We start from the raw sequence: 12,525 nt of genomic DNA on the forward strand, positions 1-12,525 counted from the left end.
AAAAGTCACAGTTCTGCCCGTGTCTTTGTAGCTACCCAAACCCAGGCGGTCTCTCAAACTTTTCGCTCACTGCTGTCTCTTCTGCTTGACGCAGCCCCCCACGGAAGCACATCGTGGATACCTACACGGAGTTTTACCACACCCCCACCCACAGCGATGCCAGCAAGAAGCGCCTGATTGAAGACACGGAAGACTGGCATCCCCGGACAGGCACCACCCAGTCCCGCTCCTTCCGCATCCTCGCCCAAATCACGGGCACCGATCATAGTGAGTGGCTTGGTTTAAATGAAATAGAAGTTGATGGTCTTGGACAGATAAGCGTTTAAAAGCTGGGGGTGGGGGGAGGTATTAAAAGAAAAATATTATTGTAAAACTCCTGCGATCGCTAAATAGCTCAGGATAGATACGTTACTGGACACTATTCCTGATTAAGTTGAATTAATACATTCTAGGTAAATCTTAAAATTTCCGCTTCTACTCCTAAAGATGTCGGCAGATATGTATTTGGTGTTTCTTTTCCCCCCTGTATTATCAAAATGGCAACATTCCTGTTCAAAATTTATGCTTAAAAAAATTAAGTATTTTGTGGCATGTAGAAAGTCTTTGTCAGGCATACAAAAGTATGTGAAATGCAATGATTTAACCAATCAGAAACACAAATCCATAGTTCCTCAGTTAACCCCCAGGTTATGTTTCCTTCCTCTCCTTATGCTAGTGTGATTACATGCATTGGTGGACTGGAACAGGTGATGTGGAGAAGGTCATTCCTAGTCATATAATTTTATTGTAGAACTTCAATTTCCTGTTATGCTGTCAGCTATAATTCACTGGATGAGATTTGTGATTATTTCATTACGCTGCTTTTCAGAGCTAATGCTGTAATAAAGAGGGCATTGGGGAAATTGGACCCTTTCTCAGGGGGCAGATTTTATTAAATCCACTATCTCTAGAAGCCAGTGATAACATGTCCCCAAATACAGATTCTTGTCCATGTGTGATAAATAGTCTGAATTTGGACAGTTTTCTGATTGTTTTGTTCTAGCACTGTATTGTGCTAGTCTATTAATAGATCACTGTCTATGTTCCATTCTCTTCATTGGTCCTTGTAAGGGCAGAGTATGGACCTGAACATGAAATAACATGTTATCCAGTACAGATGAATTTATCATGTTGACAAATGCTGTAAAAAATAACTGCAACTAGATTTACCAGTCTTTAAATCAGGGCTGGGAATTTACATTATTCCTTGTGCAGACCTCTAGAACCTTAATGGGTTATAGCCTAACTGCAAACAGATGCTTGGATTATCACCTGATATAAAGCCACTGGATGTTTGTCCAAAAGAAATGCCTCTCAACTTCCATTCATCTTTACCTTCTCAAATCACCTTTCTTGACACCAGCATGGAGAGCGGGCCAAGGGAAAGGGCAGAGACCAGCAGAGCCACTTTTCAGCAATTCTACTATGAAAGGGGCTCTTGAAGTTTTAGACATAACTCATGTTCATTGAGGCATATTTAGAATTAAAGAGTCCTAATAAGTGTTGTTGTAATTTCTTGTGGTGAATGTATTGGTACAGCAGAGAATCTCAGTGTGGTGGTACAGTGTATTTAGTGCCTTAGAAAATAAAAATTTTCTGTTTTCTTTCAGTGAAAGAACCAGAAAATGAAGCTGCAAAGAAGACTAAGTGAGTTGATGTTTTACATTTTTATTACTTTAATACTTTGCATGTCTTAATTCTTAACTTGTAGTGTTTGGTGCATTTGTGTGACATCTCAATGTTTTTAAAATATTGCTTCTTTTTTGCCTTTTACTTCAGCATGTAAAAACCAAGATCTTTTTCTCCAGAGACAAACCTTTTTAAATCTGTTGGTGCAGTCCAGTAGTAAAGTTTGTGCAGGAGTTTGTGCAGAGATTTTCTGTAAGCTTGGACTGATTTGGTTGTCTGTATGAGGTCAGCTTGTTGATGTGTTTTCCTTTTCCTGAGTCTAACCAGGCGTTTTTGATTTGTGAGAGTTCATCAGAATGCAAGGCATAGCTGGAAAATACTGTCGTTCTGGACTGCAAATGAGGGTCACCTGTCTCCTTGCTTTGGAATAAGTGTTATTCAAAATGAGCACCAATCAGTGGCTAAATCTAATTGTTCTTAAAGTCGATGAGACTTTGACTAACACTGGATCCAACTTTTTGACAGAGAGGAAAACAAAGTGATAGGAATAGTGCATGGAGTTTGCATGCTCACTTGTGAAACTGCTTGAGACAATCTTTCTTTCTTTCTTATTTTTCTTCTATCACTTCTTTCCACAGGGAAAAGGTTCACAGCCACGTCATTAGCCCCAAATATACAAAATTACGTGACTGGCACCATGAAGTCTCAGCACGTGTTCTTAATGTCCAGTGATCTTACCCAAGTTGCAAAAGCAAAACACAAACACTTCCTTCCTTTCTTCTTTTCCATCTGCTTTGAAAAAAAAAAAAGAAAGAAAAAAGAAAACTTATTTCACTAGCCTTTCTGCGAGAGAAATTCTAGCCTTTTCTATACTTTTCTAACACTTTCCTACTGACGTGTAAAAAATGGGATGAAAATGTTTTTGTGCTAATCATTAGTTGACAAAAAAATACATATTTAAAACAGAACAACTTGGGTGGCTGAATCTTCCAACATGGGGGAGGAGATGGCTGTTTCAGTTTTTTTTTGTTTTTTTTTTTTTTGCCTGAAAGGAGTCATTTGCATTGCTGAGTTTCAGTTACTGTAGGCTGTTAGAAAGCAGAAAATTTTGAACAAAAGAATAAGAAATTATATTACCTTGATTTTGGGGCTGGGGGAAGAAGATGAAGAGGAACTGTATGCACTTATTTCAAACTGTCATACTTACCAGGACAATTATTTTGGATTTGACTAGCAGGTCAATTTTAGAGTGGTTGTAAATGTTTTATAAAGTACAGCAAGAAGACAGACTGCTTTTAAGCAAAGAAAAAATAAATTAAAAAAATATATTCCAATGTTGTGAATTGAAGTGAAAGCTCAATATAAGGATTCTGCTGCTTAGACTAGTAATATATTCATGTTTTGGAAAACTTAAAAAAAGGAATAATTGAGCAGAATGTTGCTGTGTACCTGTAAGAGCTTCAACACAAGATAAGACAGTAGTATTTATTTATTATAGAGTGAAGCTTATAGGCTTTCTTGTGTTTATAAAAGCTTCACAGCCCTATGGTTCTCCTGTAAAATAATGTATTATAGTAGCTACACATTCATTAATTTATGCGTTCTGAAGCTTGAAGAGTATTTTAATAAAAGTTGCTTTTATCTTAGCTCTGTCTGTTTTTCTTTTGAGTCTCTTGGACTCCTTGGGTAGTCTTCTCATGCATGGATCTGAAATTTCATTGCACCTTCACAGGTTATAGGAAGAGAAACAATTAAATCCCTGCTGCATACTAGAAATAATCTGAACTGTATAAAACTATCACAGGATTAGAGTTCCTGATCGTGTTAAAAATGGGGTATGTGTTTGTGTTGTCAAAATCAACACGAGATTTGCAGAAATCAGTAAAATTATTGAACCATTTGGGGGGCTACAGGAGTAATTCTTCTTCTAAATAAAACTCTCTATTGGCTTTTGCAGCGTTTATTGAACCGGCTAATGTTTCAGACCTCAAAGGTGAATTGTAAAGCACATATAAAAAACCAGTCTTTCATAATTGCTCAGTGAGAACCATTGCAATTGGTTTGGTGTTTATGCAGCTGACCTACATGGTCTTCTGTTGGAATTAGTCATGTGAACAGATGCTTCTGCAGACTTGGGGGGATTGGTTTTTTCTTGCACAACTTGGGAACTTGAAAGGAGTAGAGACCTTTGGAAGCATATTAAGCCTGTGTTTCCTTTTCAGAGGGTTTATGCTGCTATGCAGTACAGCAGTAGCTTATGGTATTTGTCATTTTATCTTTAGGAAAAGACAAACAGAAAATGGAGACTTCAGGTAATAGCCAAGTTATCTAACACTAACAGTCACCAATGTGGATGCCTAACAATGCACAGCATAAAGTACAACTAGATTTGCCCTGGTAATGATGGAGCAAGGGATACCACATCTTACACACCTTTTGGATTAACTCCTTAGGGACAGTGGGAGAAAATATTCACTTTAATAATTTCACTAAAGACTGTTTTGATGAGAAGTGCCCATCAGTTTGATTTCTGTCCTCCCCTGCATCACATAACTTGATAGTGAGTACTGTGTTACTAAACCCAAGTGTGTTACTGAGTGCACTTACACCACAATATAATCATTTGATAGAATACCACATATTAAAGTAGGAATGTGAAGTAGTGTATAAAATTGTTTTGCTGGGTTTCTATGGTTTCTTTTTGAATGGAAAGACAGATGGGAGTTTTAGAGAACATCAATGCAATGAAAACTATGAAAGGTAATCACTTAAACTCTCTGTAAAGGTTTCTTCTTAAAGGCAGAATGGTTTGACCTTCAAGTATTTCTATGTTTTGGGGATGTCTCTAGGTAACGAGAATATTTTCATGTCATTATTAAACTTACCATTATGTTTATCTGTCTCACCAGCTCTTATCCCTCGAAGGGTGAATTGCTTTAGGGAGAAATAGAAAAAAACCCCTCTCTAAATAATCCAGAGAATAGAAACCTCTGATAAAATCTGTCTTTTGAAGATATAGGAGTAGTTTGAGAAAGGCTACTAAAATTATTAGTTTTCTATAAATTCATAATAAAAAAAAATCACTAGTTCCAAAAATGTTTTATGAATGGTGAAATTAATTTCATTTACTGCTTTAAAGATGTCTTTTCTTCACCCGATATCCCCATGCACAACAGTTACTGGTGTTAAATTTTGGACTTTTTGTTACTGTTTCCAAAACAATGGGCCACTTTTTCATTTGCATGTGAATAACGTGCCCTAGCTCATGTCTGTTTCCCAGCATACATCTGATCTTTGAAAAAATATTCTGAATGGTTTTTGATATAAATGAATAAGCTTAAATTTTAGAAATCTCCTAACAGTATGAATATGATAATGAAATCGAAACTTCTCTTTCATCAGTAATCTACAGAAAAATATCCCAATTTAGTAATATTCAGCTTTTCAGGCAGGCATTGTCCAAGAGGGATTTTTTTTTATGTTTTTTTATTATTGTTTATTTTTAAACTGTAAACTACTAGGGATTTTTGTGCGGATTAAATAGATTTTTCTCTTCAGAGAAAACCTTGAAGGACAAGAAATAGAATTAGAAAGCCCTCACTGAAATGTGTAAATTGCAGCTTTTAAACCAGTTACTTAAAACTTAGAAAGGCAGTGTCTGGCCTTTGTATAAAGTTTATTTACATGTTTTAGTAACTAATTAGTTCTATTTCTGCAGCACTGTATTTCCAAATTTGTTTTACATATTCACTTTTAGCCATCTCCTTTTGAGCAGCCAGGTATAGATTTAGTTTTGGCTTTAAACCATAGAGTCAGTTAATTGTCCTGAGTGAAGATGTGTCTGGATTTTCCAGATTTGTAGTTTAGTTAATCCATAGTAGCTGGAAAATATTTGTCCTACTCTTGGTCAGTCCTGAAACAACCTGTCATAAATCATGTATTTATTTTTTTCTCCCCTATGTCATAAATATATGTAAAGCATACATGCAGATCTACCTGCTGGAGCAGGAGCCCAGGATACCTGTATTAATTTGAATAAAAACTCCATAGCTACCCTGACTTTGGAGATGCCACCTACACCAGAATTTCCATCCACGGTTTTACCACCTACAAGGTCTGCTCCCTGGTTATTCCTAAGTGTTCAATAATTTTCAGCACTTAAGGGTCCCTACTTGATTAAGATAATTGATTCTGCATGCTAATATAAGAAAAAAAACCCATGGTGGCAATACCTGCCCCTGTGGCTAATTCAATCTGTTCAAAACTTTTTGTAGTGATTGCTCTTTACATTGTAGTTTACTTTTATTTTTGTGTATTACAGTGATATGTCTGATAGGTGCTTTTCTTCCAGTAGAGAGCTTTAAGACAACATTTTCTAGATTTGCATTTTTTTCCTATTGCAACTGAATAAAAGAAAGGATATGAAAACTATTGAGAAACATATAGTTTAACCTTCACAAAGCTAACACCCTAAGAAAGTTGTAGCAAGAAGCATATAAAACTGTAAAATACTACTTGGCTTTCTGAGTTTAAAAGCAGCAGGACACTCTCAACCTTCACTGAAAGCATGATACTTCCTAAGTGTATTTTGCATCATTTTATCCCCCTAATTGTATTTTACTGAAAACTCCATGGTCTTTTTGGTGGGTTTTTTGGTTGGTTGGTTTTTGGGTTTTGGGGTTTTTCTTTTGGTTTGGTTTTTTTTTTTCTTTTTTTTTCAATATACTAACACTTTCATGCACAGTGTTTCCTGTTCTGCGTACTATTTTAATGTGGATTAAAAAATCTCTTTTTCTGTGTGTCTTCACTTGGTTTTATTTGTCTGACTGGAGTGAAAACAGTACTAAACCAGAACCTGCAGCTGCTCTGTTGCCAATAGCAGATTCCTGCCCTGGCGGTGTCCCCTCTCCCAGACTTTCTGAACATATTGCCACAGCAGCTCCTAGGAGGTAAATTATTCACTGGGGGGGTTGATTCAGTTAACAATCTATCTATATGTTCTAGCCTGGATTTGTCTGTCTTGGAGGAGAGACAGTTGTTTGTCATTCACTTAAAATAAACTTCATTAATCTGCTGTGACTAGGGATTTTCCTGGAAATAGTAGGAGGGGGAAGAAGAAAAATTAAATGAAGCTGAGGAAATTCATGAACAGTCTCATGGTTGCCAGTTACAGTAAGACACAATATTTAGTGTGTGCACATTGTTGGGGGGTACCCACCCTATCACTTGGATGGAGTAGCTTTTCAGTGGTCTCAACAACTTAAAAGTGAATATGAATTTAAAAACAGAAAAATGTGGATTATTAATTTCATAAAACTGTGATGTGCTATGATGCAATCAAAGAAACTACAGGATTACCTGTAAAATTTCCTGTCACCGGCCTTGGATAGCTTTACTGATGCTTACTTTGGCAAGATTGGTGGTGGTTTGGAGGTCATCTATGAATACTAGACAGTGACAGTAATTTGGAGGGTTATGATGCTCTTATTGAAGGTCAATAACATTTTCTGGTGGTTCATGTTTCATTGTGCAGGAGTGGTTTTTAGTTTCAGGTAGCTAGTGTTCATTAAACATGGACAAGGAAAAAGTTATGAACTGAAACAAAGCTGTTCCTTTAAAAGTTATAATTAAATTAACAGTGCCTGGTCTTGCCAGGCCCCTAGACAGAAACTCATGCTTTTATAAAGCATACAGGAATATACTATTGCCTACACCTGTGTGGGTTTTCTGCAACTAGAAAACTAATACTAAATTTGGAATTGACAGTCTCACCTTTAAAGCAGTAGTCTCAATTAGCTGAGAGGTGAGGAGAAACCTGACATCAAAATAAAAGTCTGTTTGGTCATCTTTTGAAGACTTTTTTGTTGTCTGGGAGAAGCAGGTACCTCCATGAACTAACATGACAGTGGGCAGGAAGGGATAGTGGGTGATGGTGGTGTGGGTACCTTCATGGTAACCTTTGGTTTGAACCAGTACAGTAAAGAAGATTTGGTTGTGATATTTCAGCAGCACATTCTCTCAAATCACCAAAGATGAAAAATACACGCAGAAGATGTATGGCAATACTCCTGGTGAGGATTTTTATTTTAGCAGGAAACCTGGGATGAAAAGGGCAGGGGAAAAATTACTGCTTCAATAATTGATTTTCGTGCCTACCAATGAAACTCTAGTGTGATTACATCCACTTGCGCCATTGCTGAAAGTATTCAAGACCAGATTGGATGCAGCTCTGATCAACCTGGTTTAGTGAAAGGTGTCTCAGCCAACAACAAGGAGGTTGGAATTAGATGATCTTTAAGATCCCTTCCAACCCAGATCATTCTATGATTCTACTGAGCTGCAGGGATGCCTTGCAGATACCACAACAACTATAGTGTTCTGAGCACCAAGGAGTCTTTTCTAAATCCTAGCTCTGCATCTGAGTCCAGGAAAAGGAAATTTACAACTTCTCTCACTCAAGACCTGTGGCTCTAAATTTATTACTTGGCAAAATTAACCTAACCAGAGAGCAGCTTCAAAATGAGAAATCAGAAAGGACAGATATGTTCATGGTGGTTCAGGACAAAAGCCAAAGTATTTATACAAATAGTCAAAAAAGTAGATTATAAGAATTTTCTGCTCAAGAAGGGCAGAAATCTGAGCAGCTTCTGCAGAGCTGTACAGGAAAGGTTTAGCACTGAGTGTGGGAAGGAGAACATAAATTATTTGATAAAGCTGTGTAGTCTTGATTCTCTCCTGAAATGAGACAAGCAACTATATTGGATGTTAATGTTTTGTTACTAAGCTGATGTCACTGCTTTTATAACACTCTTTTGGGGGGGAATACATCAAATCTGATCTCCAAACCCCCTTTTTTACAAAATGGCAGCTATTGGAAATCTGTATGGAGCAACTGGTAAATGCCATGTCAGGCACTCAGGTCAGTAGACTTTGTCTTGCCACTGAAGCCTTGCATTTGTTGTCAGTGACTGGCATAGGTCCTTATTTTCCTAATGGGCTCCATCTTTCCTTGGCTGAAGCTCTGTGATTTGTGCCACCCACTACTAAACCACCAAGAAGGAGAAAGCTTGCTATGAAATGTATGAAGGATCTGGATTTGATTACTGGATTAAAGTTATGTTCACTGCTTATAAGGCAGACCTCATAATGCTTTTTTATTGTAGTTTTAGTTCTTTATTAAAAGCCTTAACTAGTAGCATGGCAATATAGCCAACTACTATAATTTGTAGTGTATTATTAGTCTATTTCATATATGCAGTGTCCTCCTCTAAGTTTAGCAGTAAAATATTTAAGAGCAATTACAGCCTTTCCAGAAAGCTGCAAAAAGTCATCTTAAAAGGTAATCCTGGCAACCTTAGACCATGTAAACCACAGAATCTGACACTTCCTGAGAAAACACATAGCTAATGTAAAGCAGATGCAATGCTAGCAGGTCTTTAGATTGCTTTTTTATATACATGCTTTTTACAGTCATACAGACTTAATTTCATATTTTCTTTTAGTGCAATTATGCCTGATATAAATACAAAGACATAGTACTAGATAGTAGGTACTGATCTTGATTTTTGTTGTGTACTTTCTGACAAGTGGACAGCCAAGAATATTCTCTGCAGAAATCTCCAAGAGTAATTTCTTAGTCCTTTTCTAGCTACTGCCAAATCAAGTGAAAAATGGAAACACAACGAGTTTGTATTCAATAAGATTTGGAGTCAGCTTGTTCTCCCTTTGGAGGATATACCATGTGTTACTTATCACCCTTGTCCTCATCTTCCTCAAGACCCTTTTTATGACTTGCAAAATTTCATATTGATGCTGTGTGAAGTTTTGGAGAGCTTGAGGTCAACTCCAGGAAAGGGTAGAATCTGCGCATACACCTGTTTTGTCGTGAATTGTTAGCTGCTGCTGTAGTCTCTTCAACTCAGACAGGTCTCCTTTTTGACAGATTTGACACTTCTGCATCAGTTTTCCTAAACAATTTCCCTCAGTTGTAGTCATCATGGAAAAGGGAGTTTGCAAAGACAGAAGTTGGTCATTTAATTGGCAAATTAGCATCAGGCTGTGGAGAAGAGGAGGTCTAAGGGTGACCAAACTAAAACTGTCAGGTCTTTAATGGTTGTTTTGCTTTGATGACAAGCAAGAGGAAGTAAAATATGGGGAGAAATATTACTTTCTTGAGAATGCTACTTGTCCTGCTTCCTTTTATTTCATAGAACTTTTGTTTGAGAACCTTTTGGAAGTCTTACCCAAGTGTACACCTCATCTCCATTCAATTTTTCAGATTTTAAATATCAGCAGCCAAGTAGCCACAATGCCTAAAGTGTCATCTACTTACACTAGGTAGAGTTTCTAATATACAACTTGCTGTTGTTCAAGTTTGCTGTCTTTTAATAATGGCCAGTCTTCGTGAGCAAAGATTTGGGAAAGGTCATTAACCCTTCGAGCCTGCGCAGTGGATTTTTTAGGTGAGACACAGCGTGCGCTGAACTGAGCCCACCCTTTAATCCTGAGGTTCATCTGCCGGGGCCGAGCAAGCTTGGACAGTGGCAGTGAGGGTCTCAGGACGTAGGTTTGTTTAGAGTGACCTTCTCTTAGATGCTGTCTTTTGAGTAACTACTTTAAACTACCCAAATAGTTTGGTTTTGTGGTTAAACAAGTGCTCAAACTTCAGCTGTGAAAATGCCCCAAAAATTAGTTTTGTCTGATTCCTGATTTCCTGCTTCGCAGGAAAGAAGGAAAAAAAGCCCTCACCTGCTACTCACTTATTCTTCTTACAAAAGATGCAAAACACCAGGTAGAAAGAGTTGTCAATTGCTGGTTTGTATTTTTAATCAAATGAGAGATTTCTTCTCCATATTTCATCTCACTATAACTACTTGTGAAATTAACATCAACCAGGAAAATAGCTGTGGAGTTGCCTGCTCCAGGCGCAGCAAGCTTTTTGCCAGCTGATGAAGCACCTCATCTCCCCATGAAGTGTGCTGTGGCCACGCAGACTGCTGAGTTCCCCCTGCCTGCTGACCCAGTGGGGTGGCCGCCTTCTGCAGCCCCGTGTGTGGAAACGGTCCTCGGGCTGCCTCCTGCTCTTGCCAGGTACATCTGAACCCACCTGTGTTAGGAAGGCACGATCAGAAACTGTAATTGTACATACAGTGAAGCACAGAATAGTTTGGTTTGAAGGGACTGTAAAGATCATCTGGTTCCAACACCCCGTGCCATGGGCAGGGACACTTTCCACTGGACCATGTTGCTCAGATTCCCATCCAACCTGGCCTTGAACATTTCCAGGGTTGAGGCATCCACAGCTTCTCTGGGCAACCTGTTCCAGTGCCTCACCATCCTCACAAGGATTGCTTCCTAATATCTAATTTAAATCTCTCTTCTTTCAGTTGAAGTCATACAGTTTCATCTGATTTTTTTGATGATGATGCTGTAATGATGGAGCAGCTTACAGGTGTTTCCTGACCTGCTGACGATTTACATAATAATTAGAAATTCAAGTAGCTTTTAGGCAGAAGTTAGAAAAATAATTTAAAAATTAAAGCACACCTTTGATGGAGGAGGAAAAGCAGTCACGGGTAGAAGGACTGTGTTGGCAAAAGTTGGTGATATGAGGAGAATATATAGTGTCCAAGTGTGGAAGAAGGTTTTGGGGGTAAGGCACAGTGTGCATAATGCATGGTGCTTTGATATTCCACATCTTATTCACCTGACTTTCAAAGGTTAGTCATATTTCCTACAGAGTGTGTGTTTTTAAATTGTCAAATAGCCTGAAGTTTTTGGAAGAGAATACAGGCATTAACTTGTGCAGTGATGGGACATACCAGTAGTGAAAGAAAGTGCTTCCCTCCATAATGAACACTACAGGATATTAAATTATATCTGGTTTTTGGGGTCTTGTTTTGTTTTGTGTTTTGAGGGGGGGGGGTTGAGTGGGGTTTTTTTGGTTGTTTTTTTATGGATAAGGAGGGCGTTTAAAAAAATCCTTAAATTAATTCCACCTGAGCTTTAGTTAGCATTGCCAGAGGTGTAATAAGTGTTTGATTAACAACTTTTCTTCTCTTGCTGCTTTTGGGCAGGCATGAAGCATCTCTGCCTACTTGCGAAGCAAATTCTTTCAATAAAATCTCAAGCTTTCAATCTAAATCGTCTATAAGTCATACAAGGTAAATCTTTGAAGGTATATCTACAGAAGACAGTAGGTGTAAGCAAGGTATTCAGGCACTGGTTTTGCATTTAAATCTGAAAAGTGATATATAGTTATGTAAGTGTTCGGAGTGTTCCGTTGATTTCTGTAGTTATTTTAAAAAATATACAGCAATTCAGTGGATAATCTTGAAATTTTAAAATAAAAACCTGAGTTACAGATTCACTAGTGTAGAACTTACCTTGAAGCCAGTCTAGTGCCAGTCTAGTTTTTCCAGATTTTTTTTGTCTGTTTACATTCATTTCCACCCATATAATAAGTAGAGAAAATGAAAAGGGGGTGAGAGGCATACTGAATTTGATAAAGGTGGCTAAAAATGGATCTAATGAAGCTATATCAGCAAATATTCCCAAGTTTTCTAGATTTACTGTTTATTATGAAAAAGAGGAGAAGATAAATTATCTTCAAGGCTCATTCTGTCCACACCAGGGAGACTGATGTGGATCCACATGAAGTGTTCTGGGGCCTGGTTCAGTGGGAATGACCCAGGGTTGCAAGGCGGGGTCTAGGATGTGGAATTTGAAGGCTGACAGATGCTAAATGCTCATGTGGTGGAGGGAAGGTTTTATTTGTGGTTGAAATCAAAATTGCTGTTTTCTGTATTAGTATTGAAGTGGCTAATACATTGCCTCACATCTCTGTGAGCTGGAAAC

At 37.8% G+C, this 12,525-nt stretch overlaps 1 protein-coding gene across 5 annotated transcripts in view; it reads left to right on the plus strand.

Moving 5' to 3' along the window:
- The window catches only part of PDLIM5 (PDZ and LIM domain 5), a 127,459-nt gene that overhangs the window by 78,031 nt on the left and 36,903 nt on the right, over positions 1-12,525 (plus strand). For all 5 annotated transcript variants that reach the window (XM_017822241.1, XM_017822240.1, XM_017822239.1 and 2 more), the window contains 2 exons: positions 95-267; positions 1,650-1,686. In XM_017822241.1, coding sequence (XP_017677730.1) covers positions 95-267; positions 1,650-1,686 — 210 coding nt within the window. The remainder of the gene's footprint in view (positions 1-94; positions 268-1,649; positions 1,687-12,525) is intronic.

Source organism: Lepidothrix coronata, unplaced genomic scaffold (genome assembly GCF_001604755.1).
Source record: "Lepidothrix coronata isolate B3197 unplaced genomic scaffold, Lepidothrix_coronata-1.0 Scaffold96, whole genome shotgun sequence".
In the NCBI taxonomy this organism is placed as follows: domain Eukaryota; kingdom Metazoa; phylum Chordata; class Aves; order Passeriformes; family Pipridae; genus Lepidothrix; species Lepidothrix coronata.